Below are 12,837 nucleotides of genomic sequence, written 5' to 3' on the forward strand. Positions count from 1 at the left end.
GACCAAAAAGGAAAGATGGGCCTTAGGTCCATGGGCTTAAGGGAGTATAAATACCCCTTAAACCCTAAATCTTTCCATTTCCATCCATTCTACACTCTTGACTACGCCTTAAAACACACACACTCCTTTCCTTTTTCGGCCGCAACTTAGATCAAGGAACCAAGATCAAAACCGAACATTTATTAATAGATCTTTGATCATATAAGCAAGATAACAAGTCCTCGATCACGTATCAAGCTAGCCGCGACCTAATAACCGTATTAAGGTATGTTCTTTAACCTTAAAAGTTACGTTTTTATGAACGGTTTGCTATGAAACTTGACCCTAGAGTAGATTGGGTCTAGATGCTTCATAAAAATGCAAACTTGATGATTTAAAAGGAACCTAATGGTCTAATGATAGTATACGGCCCAAGATGAACCCTAGATCTAGCCTAGAACGTTTCAAAACTTATAAAGGTCCAAACTTTATGCCTAAAACGGGATAGATCTTGAAGCCATGATAGTAATGGGTATAATCGGGTAAGAATGATGACGATAAAGGGTTGAAAATTCATGATTTGAACCATGAAACAAGTAAGCTGGGCAAAGCAGAATCATAAGATAGAAAATGGGATGAACTGGGTGTTCTCGGCCACCATGTGAACTCGGTTAGCAAGAATTTTGGTGACCAAGGGTTCTCGGCCAAAATGGGAACTCGGTCAACACGAGTTCTCGGTCAACCCAAGTTCTCGGTCAATGAGAGTTCTCGGCCAAACATGTGTTTTCGGTCAAGCATGGTTCTCGGCCAACGAGTTCTCTGCCAAAGAGTTCTCGGCCATGTTTTCGGCCACCCCATTCTATTGGGTTTTGGGCCTAAATCCAGTTGGACCTTGATACCAAAATGAACAGTTGGGCTAAGCCCGTAGCTAATATAAGCAAACTGGCCCATTATCATAGGCTTAACAAATAAGCCCAACTTAGAAAATAAGCCCATTATCATAGGCTTAACAACGACCCCAGCCAGGGGCTCTGCCCCTTGGACCCTGCTAGGGGCTGCCGCCCCTAGACCCCGCTTCCAGGGGCGCTGCCCCCGGACCCCAGTTTGTTGTGGGTAATAACTAAGACTAGAAAGATGATATGAATAGTGATAGTTAATTGATACGTGTAATTATTATACAGTCAGCCGAGCACAACTGAAGAAAGGGATTACCATTAACGGTGAACGTAACCGCATACAGGTGAGTTTCTAGCCCCATTTCCTTGTTATGTTTTCGGGGCTGTGTGCATACTCGATGTGATTAGTTAATACACTTACCTTAAGTGGTAAGTGTATGCCCTATATGATTTATGTATAAATGAATGCTTGACGACGCATGAACGATCTTCGGATATTGCATGTGCCGTTAAGGGATAGTATAGAGATATGATGTATAGATAATGTAAGGACGTATGGAAGTTATGATTATGAATGTATAGAAAGGTACGAAAGTTATAGATAGAACGAGGGAACCGACCCTAATAATGTCGGCGAATGTAGGGAACCGACCCTAATAATATCGGCGAATGCAGGGAACCGACCCTAATAATATCGGCGAATGTAGGGGACCGACCCTAATAATATCGGCGAAGGTTTTAGGACGTAAGGTTCTTGAAACGTATGTGTATGAAATGAAAGTACGCATGTTATTATGAAAGAATGAATGAAAGTACGCAAGTATGTAAGTATGTAAGATAGTAGGAAGGCATGTACCTACGGGTGCATAGGTAAATATGTGAATGTATTGTATGTTGCCTGATTAACTAGAACTCACTCAGCGTAGCTGACTTTTAGTACGCACGCAGGCTAATCGACTGAGACAGCTGGCTTGAGGAAGACACATGGCAACACTGAAGAGGCGGGCATCTGAAGATTTGTAGTGTTGTTTTGAAACTATGTTGTATGTTATGCTTTTAAAAGACAAGTTATGGATGTTTGTTACGGATGGTTGACAGTTTATAATATTCCGCAAATGTTTTAATTAACTCTGATTTTAGAACTGCGTTTATGAGTAAAATCCAACGTCCAAATGTGAGGCACCGGTAACGGGGCCTTACACGAACCCGACACATTTAAAAATAGGTCAATCTAAACCCAACCCGTTACAAAGTGGGTTGACCTGTTAAGCTGTTTAACAATTTTAGAGAAGTTAATATTTTGATTTAAAGTTAAATACTTAGATTTTTAAAAAATTCATATATCAATTAACTTTTAAAAGTAGTATTAATTTCTTTTTACACTACTTTTGTTTACCTTTTACTTCAAACATTTTCGTTTCATTAGTTGTAATTGTCTATTCTCTGGTTATTTCATTCATTTGTTATTTCTTGTGCTAAATATGTGAACCTAAGTTAATTAGTTATCAATGAAAGATAAATACATAAAAACAATTAGATTTATCACAAATTAACAAGTTTTATATGAATAAGAGTAATTAATTGTTTAATTGTTATTACTAAGTCAGTAAATATTGAAATATCATATTACTTATATTTGTATATGAACATAAAATGAGTTAACCCAAAACACGACACGAATTTAAATAAGTCAACACGACGCGAATAAAAATATGGGTTGGGTTAGGGTTGAAGAATCTTAACGCGCTAACCCGCCAACCCGAAATCCATCAACCTATCAACCCGACACGATTGACATCACTACTTATAATTAGAGGTGTACAAGATAGGCCCGCCTGGTCCAGGTCGGTTCGGTACAATTTAGAAATGGTTTTTTTTCAAACTGGTTCGGTTTTAAAACCGACTTGGTTGTTCAAAAGGGAAACCAGTAATAAAATCGGTGGTTTGGGTTGGTTCATGAACCGGTTTAGGTGAAAACGGTTTTTGTACACCTCTACCTATAATTCCACAAATTTCTGGATTCAAATTTCAAATAGCCATGGACATTTGTTAATTTGATAGCAACTTGTTATGAAGTCGACATATGTGGGCCAACTTTCATGGGCTTTACTTCATTTGTGGGTTTCAATAAACAAGGCCCAATTAACATTTTCTCATACAATGAGGCGAAGAGCTAGGATAATTATATAGAAACCTAATTAAATCATATCTTCTAGTCAGAGTAAATATTGTTAAATAAACACTAACTAGTAGATTATATCTAATAGTTTTAAAGGTTGCATGCATGCATGGATCTGGTTGAATTATCGATGAAGAACAAGAACATTACTTAGCTAGACCGATCGACCCACATCTTCTAAAGAAGCATGACCGGCTCTCTCTCTCTCTCTGATTTCGTTGATTGTTTCTCCCAGTTTTCTTGCACCATAAGAAGCCCCATGGAATTGATAGAAGGCACATAAGTTACAAACTAATACAATTTTGGCTAGAAAATAGATAACATGTTGTATAATTACGTACCTGGAAGATGAATTCGATCAATGATGCAAACCTGTAATCATGATTTCAATCTTGGTTTATTGAACAATTGCATGGATTAATCTCTGAATCGTGAATCACTTTCAGATAAACCTATTTGCGGGTTACACGCAATGATTATCGGATAAGACAGAGATTTTCTGTAGTTGGAATTGGATTTTGATGATTCTGTGAATGTGATGAAGAACAAGAGAAGAAGTAACCGTGATCTCTCTGTTCTATGTGTGTCGATTGATGGAGGAGATTTTTAGAGAATGAAAACATCGGCATATATAAACCAAATTCCATATCTCACATGAGCCCAAATAATTAGTTATAATCCCACTTATCATTATACTTAATCCCAAGTATAAAACCAAATAACAAAGCCCAAATAAAATTATTGTTAAACAAGTCCGCACTCCCGCGTCACCTAACTCGTTTAATCTCTAACGTTATTTCCTTCATCGACAAGTTAATCCAATAACACTAAAATAACCAACAATCCTCCCCTATTTTAGTGATATCCATGATAACTTAACCATCGTCACAGAAACACAAACGTATGCATAAATGAAAATGTCCCACAGATTGAATTTTCATCTTAGTAAATTACACGATCAAAATATTCGAATATCGGGGTGTCCTATGGATTGAACCCTTGCTATGCATTTGAATACTTCAAGGCAAAATACACATACGTTTATAAATCCAAATTCCACTCGATACAATATTTTACTAGCCTGTGTCCTAATCCTTTAAAGAATATATCAAAGCTCAAGTCCAAAGCTTCTTGAAGCGGTTAAACTTCATATTCTTATAGGTAGTTCATTATTCTCGCACCTGCAATGCAATTTATCAATGAACTATTAAGAAGCTATACTTCATCCTACTTTATCTCGCGGTACGAACACAAACCTTGGGATGTTTATGATATTGTGTTCCAATATCTCTATGACAAGCTTTCCACATTGAATTCAGCATCTAACATTGTATTAGATGGGAATTGGGTGTCTTGACATAGGATATTAAAGTATGGACTTTACCACCATCCCCATGACTGATATGTTCACGAGATCTCTTCCTAACCTTTTAGTTAGATCATCAGCCAAATTATACTCATATATTATAAACCAACTGATATCACACATTGTATTGTATAACATATAACCATCTAGACTTTCCATTATACATCTGACTCTAACCCATAGCCAGCACTATCCCACTTGATAGATTTTGGTGATATCGGTTTGACCACAATAGAATGTTATAAATCCAGTTTCTTAGCCATTCAACCACTTTTAGCGGTTATTGCAAATGCTAGAAACTCGAATTCCATTGTCAAGTGATGCAAATTCATTCCTTAATTACCTAAGAAATGAATCATTCTCCAAAAGAGAATACACCTCCATTGTTAAGTAGTTTGTTTACTGCTTGCCAATGTTGAGCACTAGGATTACTAGTCTATCTGCTCAAATTACCCATAACGTAAATTATGTAAGTCTTTATGCTAATCATAGCATACATCATAATTTACTTTGAATACTCTAATTGTGAAATAGAATCACCTTGATTAGATATAAACTTGATAATAGGATCTATAGGAGTGCTAACTGAAGAATAATCAAACGGATTGAATTTCTTCAATACTTTCTCAATATAATGAAATTGAGTCATGGCTATACCATTTTTACTCCCATTTATAATAATAATTATAAATAATAATTTCTTTCTTATTAATCACTCAAACTCAACTAAGATAACAAGGAATTAATCCTTTCCTTCAAGATTCTATATTTCTTTTCACTCCAAAATAATTCACATGCTTTGAGATGAAGATGCCATACAAACAGATTCAATAGCAAATGGGACATTAATATTTGGTTTAAATACTCCATTACACAAATATCCGAATCCAACAAAGTTTTATGTCAAGATAAAATAAATTTATCTGACTTAATAACCTGCTTAAACCATAAATTATTTAAAACAACCCAGACAAGAGGTTCTTTTTAATCCATGAAACATACAACACATAATTCAAAACAAATGTTTTCCACATATAAATACAAGTCTTCAACCGGTTCAAATTCTTCAAACCATTTCAGATCCTTGCATATATTACTCGTATGACCCAAGTCTACCCACCATGCAAGCATGTCATCCTGTACATATTAGGAATAAGAAATAAACCACAAATAATTCTTCACCGAATTATTTTATAACCATTAGACTTTTCGAGTCTAATAACAAACCCGAAGATCGAGTTTCATTTATTTCACACCTCAAAGGGTTTTCCAACTTGTATACTTCTAATGAGTTAATTATTACCCAGGCCGTGTTTCTTTCCATCACTAAAGTTAGTCCAAAACAATTCACACATTATATCTTCTTTAACATGATATAACTATTTGAATAGTATATAATATTATATATCACATCCATGGCACATAAATCTTTAAGTTACCATCTAACATTAACATTATCATTATCATCACATAGCAATATAACTGCATTCTCGAAACTTTATTGTAACTATTGTAAAGATCAACACATATTGTAATCATATGAAATTTTCAGATAATAATAGCAAGTTCTATCATGAGAACTATAACCAATATAATGAGAAGTCTGAAATGATCATATCTAGGGTAGAAAAAACAAATAGAATTTTTCATTAAGTATTCTTGTTTACTTTCCAAATAAGAATTGTTGATCATGTGGGTTTTGTAATATAGAACATCCTTCTGTGTAATTAAAACCCACACCATCATCATAAACCAATATTTCAAAGTCAAGTACCAAACAAAAATATAATTTCGATGACTATTTGTTTTTAATACCAAAGCAGTTTATCAAAACAATTCTTTTATTCTAAAGAATTGTGATGACTATTTTTTATCTATAAACCGATAATATGAAAACATAATACCATAATTTACGAATTAGGGTTTCAACCATTTTTTCAAGATATATGCAAATTATGTTAACCCAGAATTCTTCAATTGTAACCAAATCAAACCCAAATAGGTTTATCTTTGTTGTATAGTTACGTACCTGGAAGATGAATTCGATCAATGATGCAAACCTGTAATCATGATTTCAATCTTGGTTTATTGAACAATTGCCTGGATTAATCTCTGAATCGTGAATCACTTTCAGATAAACCTATTTGCGGGTTACACGCAATGATTTATCGGATAAGACAGAGATTTTCTGTAGTTGGAATTGGATTTTGATGATTCTGATGAAGAACAAGAGAAGAAGTAACCGTCATCTCTCTGTTCTATGTGTGTCGATTGATGGAGGAGATTTTTAGAGAATGAAAACATCGGCATATATAAACCAAATTCCATCTCACATGAGTCCAAATAATTAATCATAAGCCCACTTATCATTATACTTAAGCCCACGTATAAAACCAAATAACAACGCCCAAATAAAATTATTGTTAAACAAGCCCGCACTCCCGCGTCACCTAACTCGTTTAATCTCTAACGTTATTTCCTCCGTGACAAGTTAATCCAATAACACTAAAATAACCAACATAACACAAATGCATGCATGCAATATATATTACATGCAAAGTATTCACAGTAGCAAGTCCAAAATCATTATGATAGCGGGCTGAAAGCCAGAAAAGATAACATCCCCAATCCTAGGTGCATGTATAGGCTCTTATATATGGCAGCAATAAGTTGCACAAACTCCTTGGGCAAGTTGTAGCCAATCAGTGTCCGCAATGGCAACAGTCGTTTGACTTTTATAATAGGCGTAGCGAACGTTTACATTGCCTCATGAATAGTAAAATTTGCAAATACTTGCGTATAAAGGTAAACATTCATTATACCTATGCTAAAAGTCGAATCATGTGAAAAGAAAATTAAATATTTTTTCGTAGATTAATTAACCTACATATAATACATATGAAACTTAATTATTATTTTTTTGTCGAATGGGGTTCTTTCGAGTTATCACTAACTCTAATGAGTTTTCAGAGTAATTATCCCCTAGTTCTAAATATGTTATGTATATGTTGTTTTCGTTTTTTTTTTTAATTGAATCCATGGTAATTTAGATGTTTTTAATCGTTTTACACTTTACTTTAATTGAATCATTTTTTAAATCTATGATTTTGCTATTTTGTATTGATCACCCTAAAATTACATTATAAACAGTAAAGATGCTAACACAAACTAGTGCTTATCAACACTTGGTGATCAGATCTAAAGCTGAATTAACATAGATGGTAAAAACTGATCTCTAAGCTTAAGTTAATCATAACTTGGTTTTGCAAACATTAAATTTAATTTTGATCTCAGGCAGAATATAAATAGCTCGTATATAAACACCAATTCTAATTGAAAGTATTAGAATGTGTACCCAACACCGTATTGTAACTTTATCTTAAAAATCCATTGGGTCTCAACACCTTATTGTAACTTTATACTTTAGATTGTTTAAACTTTTACTTTTCTGTAAATATTTAACATGCTAAAAAATTACTCATGATGGAACGTAGCCATATAACTGACAAAATTACTCATGTGGCCCAAGGCTATAACATGCTACAAAGGTAGACGCTACAAGCGAATCCGAGCCACAATACGCCCATAGATAACGGTGTCTTCTGAGAGTAACCTACATATATCAAACAACATTAAAATCTTCAAACATGTTGCATGAGGTCCCAATATTATAAACTTTGTATCCATGTTACATTGTTTAACATGACAAGACATTCAGTTTCAGTGACAATTTCGACTCATTTACTTATGCATAAATACTAAATAGGAAAAAGTTAAAGTTGTATCATTATTAATGCATAAAATATCTTAAATCATTTACTTAGTTTTAAGTAGTTGTTGCGGATATTCCACTCGAAATCCCAATGAAGCTCAGCATTTTTAAGGGTCCAATAAGCCCATCCGAATGAAGCATCATCATATACTTGTAACTGTGCTTCACCAAACTCCTGATAATCCGACTGCGTACTGTTGGTTGCATTCCATTCATTTACCCACTCGCCTACAACCCATTCAAATATGTAATAATTAAAGTTAAGATTCATAATAATAACGAGCGAGAGAACAAACTTACCAATGAAAATGAGAGGCCCGTTTGAATCATTGAAAGCCTGCAACTGCGGTTGTCTGTTCTTGAAAATAAACTGGATGTTTTCGGTAGCGGTTTTGTTAACAAAGTAGTTATCAAAAAGATTATAGTAATGCAAATCTAGTACTAGGTTTGATGGGCCAATGTTGGCTTTGTAAAGTTCAAGAGGATCTGCATTGCCGATTCTTTGGCAAATGATGACGTAAGCGGTTGATGAATGGTTTCTGATGATTTGGTAGCCTTGTTTGTAATATGATATTAAGGTATCGAGTGGAACAGTTGCAGCTGATGGCTCGTTTAGAAGCTCGATTCCTAGCATGGCTGGATGTCTGGCATACCTGTGCAAACACATGCTTTTTTATTTATTTTTGCATTATTATCTTCATTTGTATAGTTTTTGTAATCATATTCAATGCTTTAATCATAAACAAGATTCAAAGTTTTAAACAAAGGGAGTAAAGTCCTAAAGGGGTCAACACAACCCGTTATGAGCTACTCAGATTCGCATGTAGTTTCTTAGATTTAGCTCATTTGGACCAGTTTGGATTTGTTGATTAGCGTACGCTTGTAAATGAACCAACAAAAATGAATGGGGCATATTCTTGTTCGTTCATTTAACTTTAACGAACAAAGTTGAACATGAACAATTAAACAAGCGCGGTTTTCTTGTCCGTGCTCACTTGTTAAAAAAATGAGTGTGTTCGTGTTTTTTTATGTTCGCTTGTTAATAGTATAAACAGATGCTTCACGAACACAAAAAAAATCGATGAACTAAAATTTATGTACATGGTCGTTCACTTATTAAATAAGCACACGCACCTGGAAGCTAAAAAATCGATGACGTACAACGTCTGTGAAATATACAATGGCCATGATGTGGAACCATCTCTACTAGCACTATGTTCCATGCCATTTTGAGACCCTGGAGCCGCATGTAGGTCAATGATGCACTTAATATCATATAACCTACACTAACACAAGCCCAATATGAACCTGACGGAGAGCGTAAGCAAGAAACAAAGAACATGGAAATAATTCTCAAATAAAAAGAAGTTGATTAAATTTTGAATGTCTAAAACGATTACAAAGGAAAAAGTGAAAATAAGACCTACTGAGCCCACGAGAACGCGTTATCCAAAGCTTCTAAACTCCCACCAATGAAAGGGGCGGGAGGATCGGGATCAAAGGCTATCCACCATCCAACCGGGATTCTAACCGTATTTATTCCATGTTTGTTCAGAAACTTGAAGTCTTGTGAAGTGACAAAACTGTTTCTATGCCTCTGAAGTTATCACAAACCAATAATATACTGATCATGTTGTTTAATGATATGAAAAGGTTGTAAAAATATACGTTTGTTACCGTAAGAACTTGTTTGGCTTTATCGTGGCCGAGTCCATTAGCAAGCTGGTAATCTCCATGGATTACATTAGATACAATTGTCATCTCAAATGTGGCTGCATTGTCATCCCACCCTGGAACCCCATGATCATAGTCTGCAGTGATATCATTTGTTGTTGAAACCTAAACACAAATACAATATAAATAAAAGAAAATACTGATAAATATTTAAACCAAAGAAATGTATGCTGTATGAGGATGAGAATGAACCTGTAGATAGCTTCCACTTGTTACATGTTTTATATGAACTCGTTTTCTTTCATTTCTTTCTATGTAGAATGTTTCGGTTAATGATGGTGTACTTGCAGTTGCGGAGACAATGTTGTTTTTGGTGTCGTAGGTAATGAAGTTTCCTTGAGATGTTCGGAGATGAAACTCTGTACTAGAAACTCTCCATAACTACACAAACAAATAAATCGATATTAACATATGTTGAGATTATTTCATAAAATTTTGACACATTTGCAAAAAATGTCCGTTATGTTTTACCTTTAAAAATCACACTTAACATCCTTTATGTTAACTTTTTCTAACAGATTACCTCCTTTACACTAACTGTCATTAAAAAGTCGGTCACTTTTTTTGAAAATGACAATTAGTGTATAGAACGTAATATGTTACAAAAGCTTAACATAAAGGATGTTTAGCGTGACGATTAAAGATAAAGAATGAAGCCTGAAACTTTATATATACGTAAATGGCGTTTTCTATAATTTTGTCTAAATTTATTATTCGTGTATGTAATGAGTGCAAATATACCCGAAAGGTTTCCCATGAAGACGGAGAATCTCTGTCGACTGTAAGCTTCGTGCCACCGCCATTTTCCGCAGAAATGTACTTGTGCAATGTCACTGATTTAAATTGGACCTCTGTACCATCCTGCATAAATAGTTATAATGTATTTTCTAAAAAATTACATGAAATGAAATCCTATGTGGAACTTACAATCATATCTTTGTTAGGCATTTCATCAAATAGTGAGGGCTTAATCCAACCTTCTACCAGCAACCATCCTCCCAAATTCACTCCTCGTACCTTTGAGTTGCAGCGTAATCCTTCAACTTCACAGGATTAATATATACAAAAATACAAAAATAAGTATAATTTATTACAAGTAAAATAATTAATAAATAATAAACAAATCAAGACTGAGTTTGAAAAACTGCTCACGAGCCAGAAAATTGATGAAACAAGAGCAGACGGGAGCAAACCTGAGTAAGCAATGGAGACGATCAACCAGAATGAGAGTAGGAAAGCAAATACTGATTTGCAGAAAATGAATTCCATGAAAGTTGATGGTGACAAAATTTCAAGAATTTTGGTACCTTAAAGATGGAGAAGAATCTCTTATTAGTTCTTTGCTTAAATCTTAGTTAATCCGAAAAAGGCCATGAAATTGAAATCCAACCATGAAGCAACCTCCATTTCCTAATTAAACAATTGCATTTTTTTGAATCCAAAAAGTAGACAAGAAGAAGCAAAGAACAAATTATAACTTATTTTTAATGCAACCAATAACACTTGTACTTTATGCAATTTCATTTTGACATATAAGTAACTTTACTAGCTTTCATCTATGTTGTTTCACCAATAACACTTGCACTTTTGAATTCATTGTGAAACTAGCTTTCAAAATAACTTATAAAATTCTGACTGGTGTATGGCAATCCCATTCAACTGTTCATTAGGGCAGACGAAACTACTTTTCTGTTAGATTGGCCGGAATTGCTTTTAGTAATGAACAGAAACATTTGCTCTAGTGTGCTAATTTGAATTCACATCTAATTCAAGTACCATTTGATATGATCATAAATCGTAATTAAACAAAACCATTGTTAATTATTCTAAGAAAGCCCCATACTCATATACCCATGTTTGCACTGTTCCTTCTTGAGAAAACACTTAGCTGAAAAGCTTACAAAATCATTTTGTTTGTATACGCCAACTCATAGTTGAGACCAAATATCATAGGAAACAAACAAACAAACACAATGACACACTTAATTTGTTTTGATCAATCTATAGCTAACATAAAGATCTATACTTCAAATTCCCTCTAGTTCGATTCTCGGCCCAAACGAAGAGCTCTTCGTTCCTCGACCATATACGCTAGCTCTCGATCCCGATCCTCTACGCTCAACACTCGGATCCACAAAGCAAGCCAGCCCCATTGAAACCGATCTCCTCATTGGTTCTAGTTTTCGGCTACAACTGTTAGTCAAATCACTCTGGACCCTAACCCCACCATTCGTATCGATTTCTCGAATGCGAATTCCTTCCTCCACGCTTAATTCGACCGAATTTCGATCACTCTGACCGACACTGACCACAACAGGTGCTCGACACAAAGGGCAGTTTTTATGCGATCGCAGCCAGGTATCGATACATTCAACGTGAAAAGCGTGACTACACTTAGGCAAAAGGCGAAGGCGATCGTCGTCTTGAAAGACACCCAAACAAACAGGGCAGTCAGAGTCGATCACCCCGTCTTCTTTTCTGTATTTAAATACCTTAATCGAATCGATCACGGACCGCTCCAGACCGACCGTATTGATCAACCAAATCGGGTGAAACACTTCCGGTTCATGGTCCTCGTTGATCAAATCTTGATCATGAGGAGTTTCATTAGCATTCACATTCGCATTCGGGTTGGTGTTAATAATAATCATTCTCCTAGTCCTATGGCGTCTGGCACTGCATAGTTTGGTCACGATGATGTAGCAAACGAACCCGAAAGTTGCAACAAGAGCACATATCATGACGAGTTTTCGCGGCCTAAAGGAGTTGTGTTGATGATCATCATCATGGCAGTCGTCTTTAGGCTTACAGAGGTCATGAATTGTGATGCGCAGAGTCTTTCTATGGAGATTTGACATTGTAAGATGATACAGGAGATTGTTAATGTTAAGAGTTTGAGAACAAAAAGTAT

The 12,837-nt window shown here is 35.0% G+C and overlaps 2 protein-coding genes across 2 annotated transcripts; both read right to left on the bottom strand.

The window, feature by feature from the left end:
• Nucleotides 1-7,858: 7,858 nt before the first annotated feature.
• On the bottom strand, nt 7,859-11,372 carry LOC143551006 (putative glucan 1,3-beta-glucosidase A). Its single transcript, XM_077041546.1, has 10 exons — nt 11,120-11,372; nt 10,854-10,969; nt 10,668-10,787; nt 10,119-10,307; nt 9,870-10,031; nt 9,620-9,789; nt 9,327-9,473; nt 8,493-8,845; nt 8,241-8,420; nt 7,859-8,033 (listed from the first exon to the last, which is right to left on the bottom strand). Exons 1-10 carry the CDS (start codon nt 11,193-11,195, stop codon nt 7,951-7,953), a joined length of 1,596 nt encoding a protein of 531 aa, XP_076897661.1. The 5' UTR covers nt 11,196-11,372; the 3' UTR covers nt 7,859-7,950.
• Nucleotides 11,373-11,810: 438 nt separating this feature from the next.
• On the bottom strand, nt 11,811-12,799 carry LOC143551007 (E3 ubiquitin-protein ligase RING1-like). Its single transcript, XM_077041547.1, has one exon. It carries the CDS (start codon nt 12,782-12,784, stop codon nt 11,954-11,956), a length of 831 nt encoding a protein of 276 aa, XP_076897662.1. The 5' UTR covers nt 12,785-12,799; the 3' UTR covers nt 11,811-11,953.
• Between the last annotated feature and the right edge of the window lie 38 nt (nt 12,800-12,837).

Source organism: Bidens hawaiensis, unplaced genomic scaffold (genome assembly GCF_021521415.1).
Source record: "Bidens hawaiensis isolate Kalapana, Puna unplaced genomic scaffold, B.hawaiensis_p1.1 tig00016232_1, whole genome shotgun sequence".
Lineage (NCBI taxonomy): Eukaryota > Viridiplantae > Streptophyta > Magnoliopsida > Asterales > Asteraceae > Bidens > Bidens hawaiensis.

Excerpts from the sequence above, each read along its gene's own strand:
- LOC143551006 (XM_077041546.1), bottom strand. The coding sequence starts at position 11,195 with ATGGAATTCATTTTCTGCAAATCAGTATTTGCTTTCCTACTCTCATTC. Across the intron at positions 10,970-11,119 it reads CGTCTCCATTGCTTACTCAG|TTGAAGGATTACGCTGCAAC; the intron begins GTTTGCTCCCGT and ends AATCCTGTGAAG. Across the intron at positions 10,032-10,118 it reads CAAGTGGAAGCTATCTACAG|GTTTCAACAACAAATGATAT; the intron begins GTTCATTCTCAT and ends ATTTGTGTTTAG.
- LOC143551007 (XM_077041547.1), bottom strand. The coding sequence starts at position 12,784 with ATGTCAAATCTCCATAGAAAGACTCTGCGCATCACAATTCATGACCTC.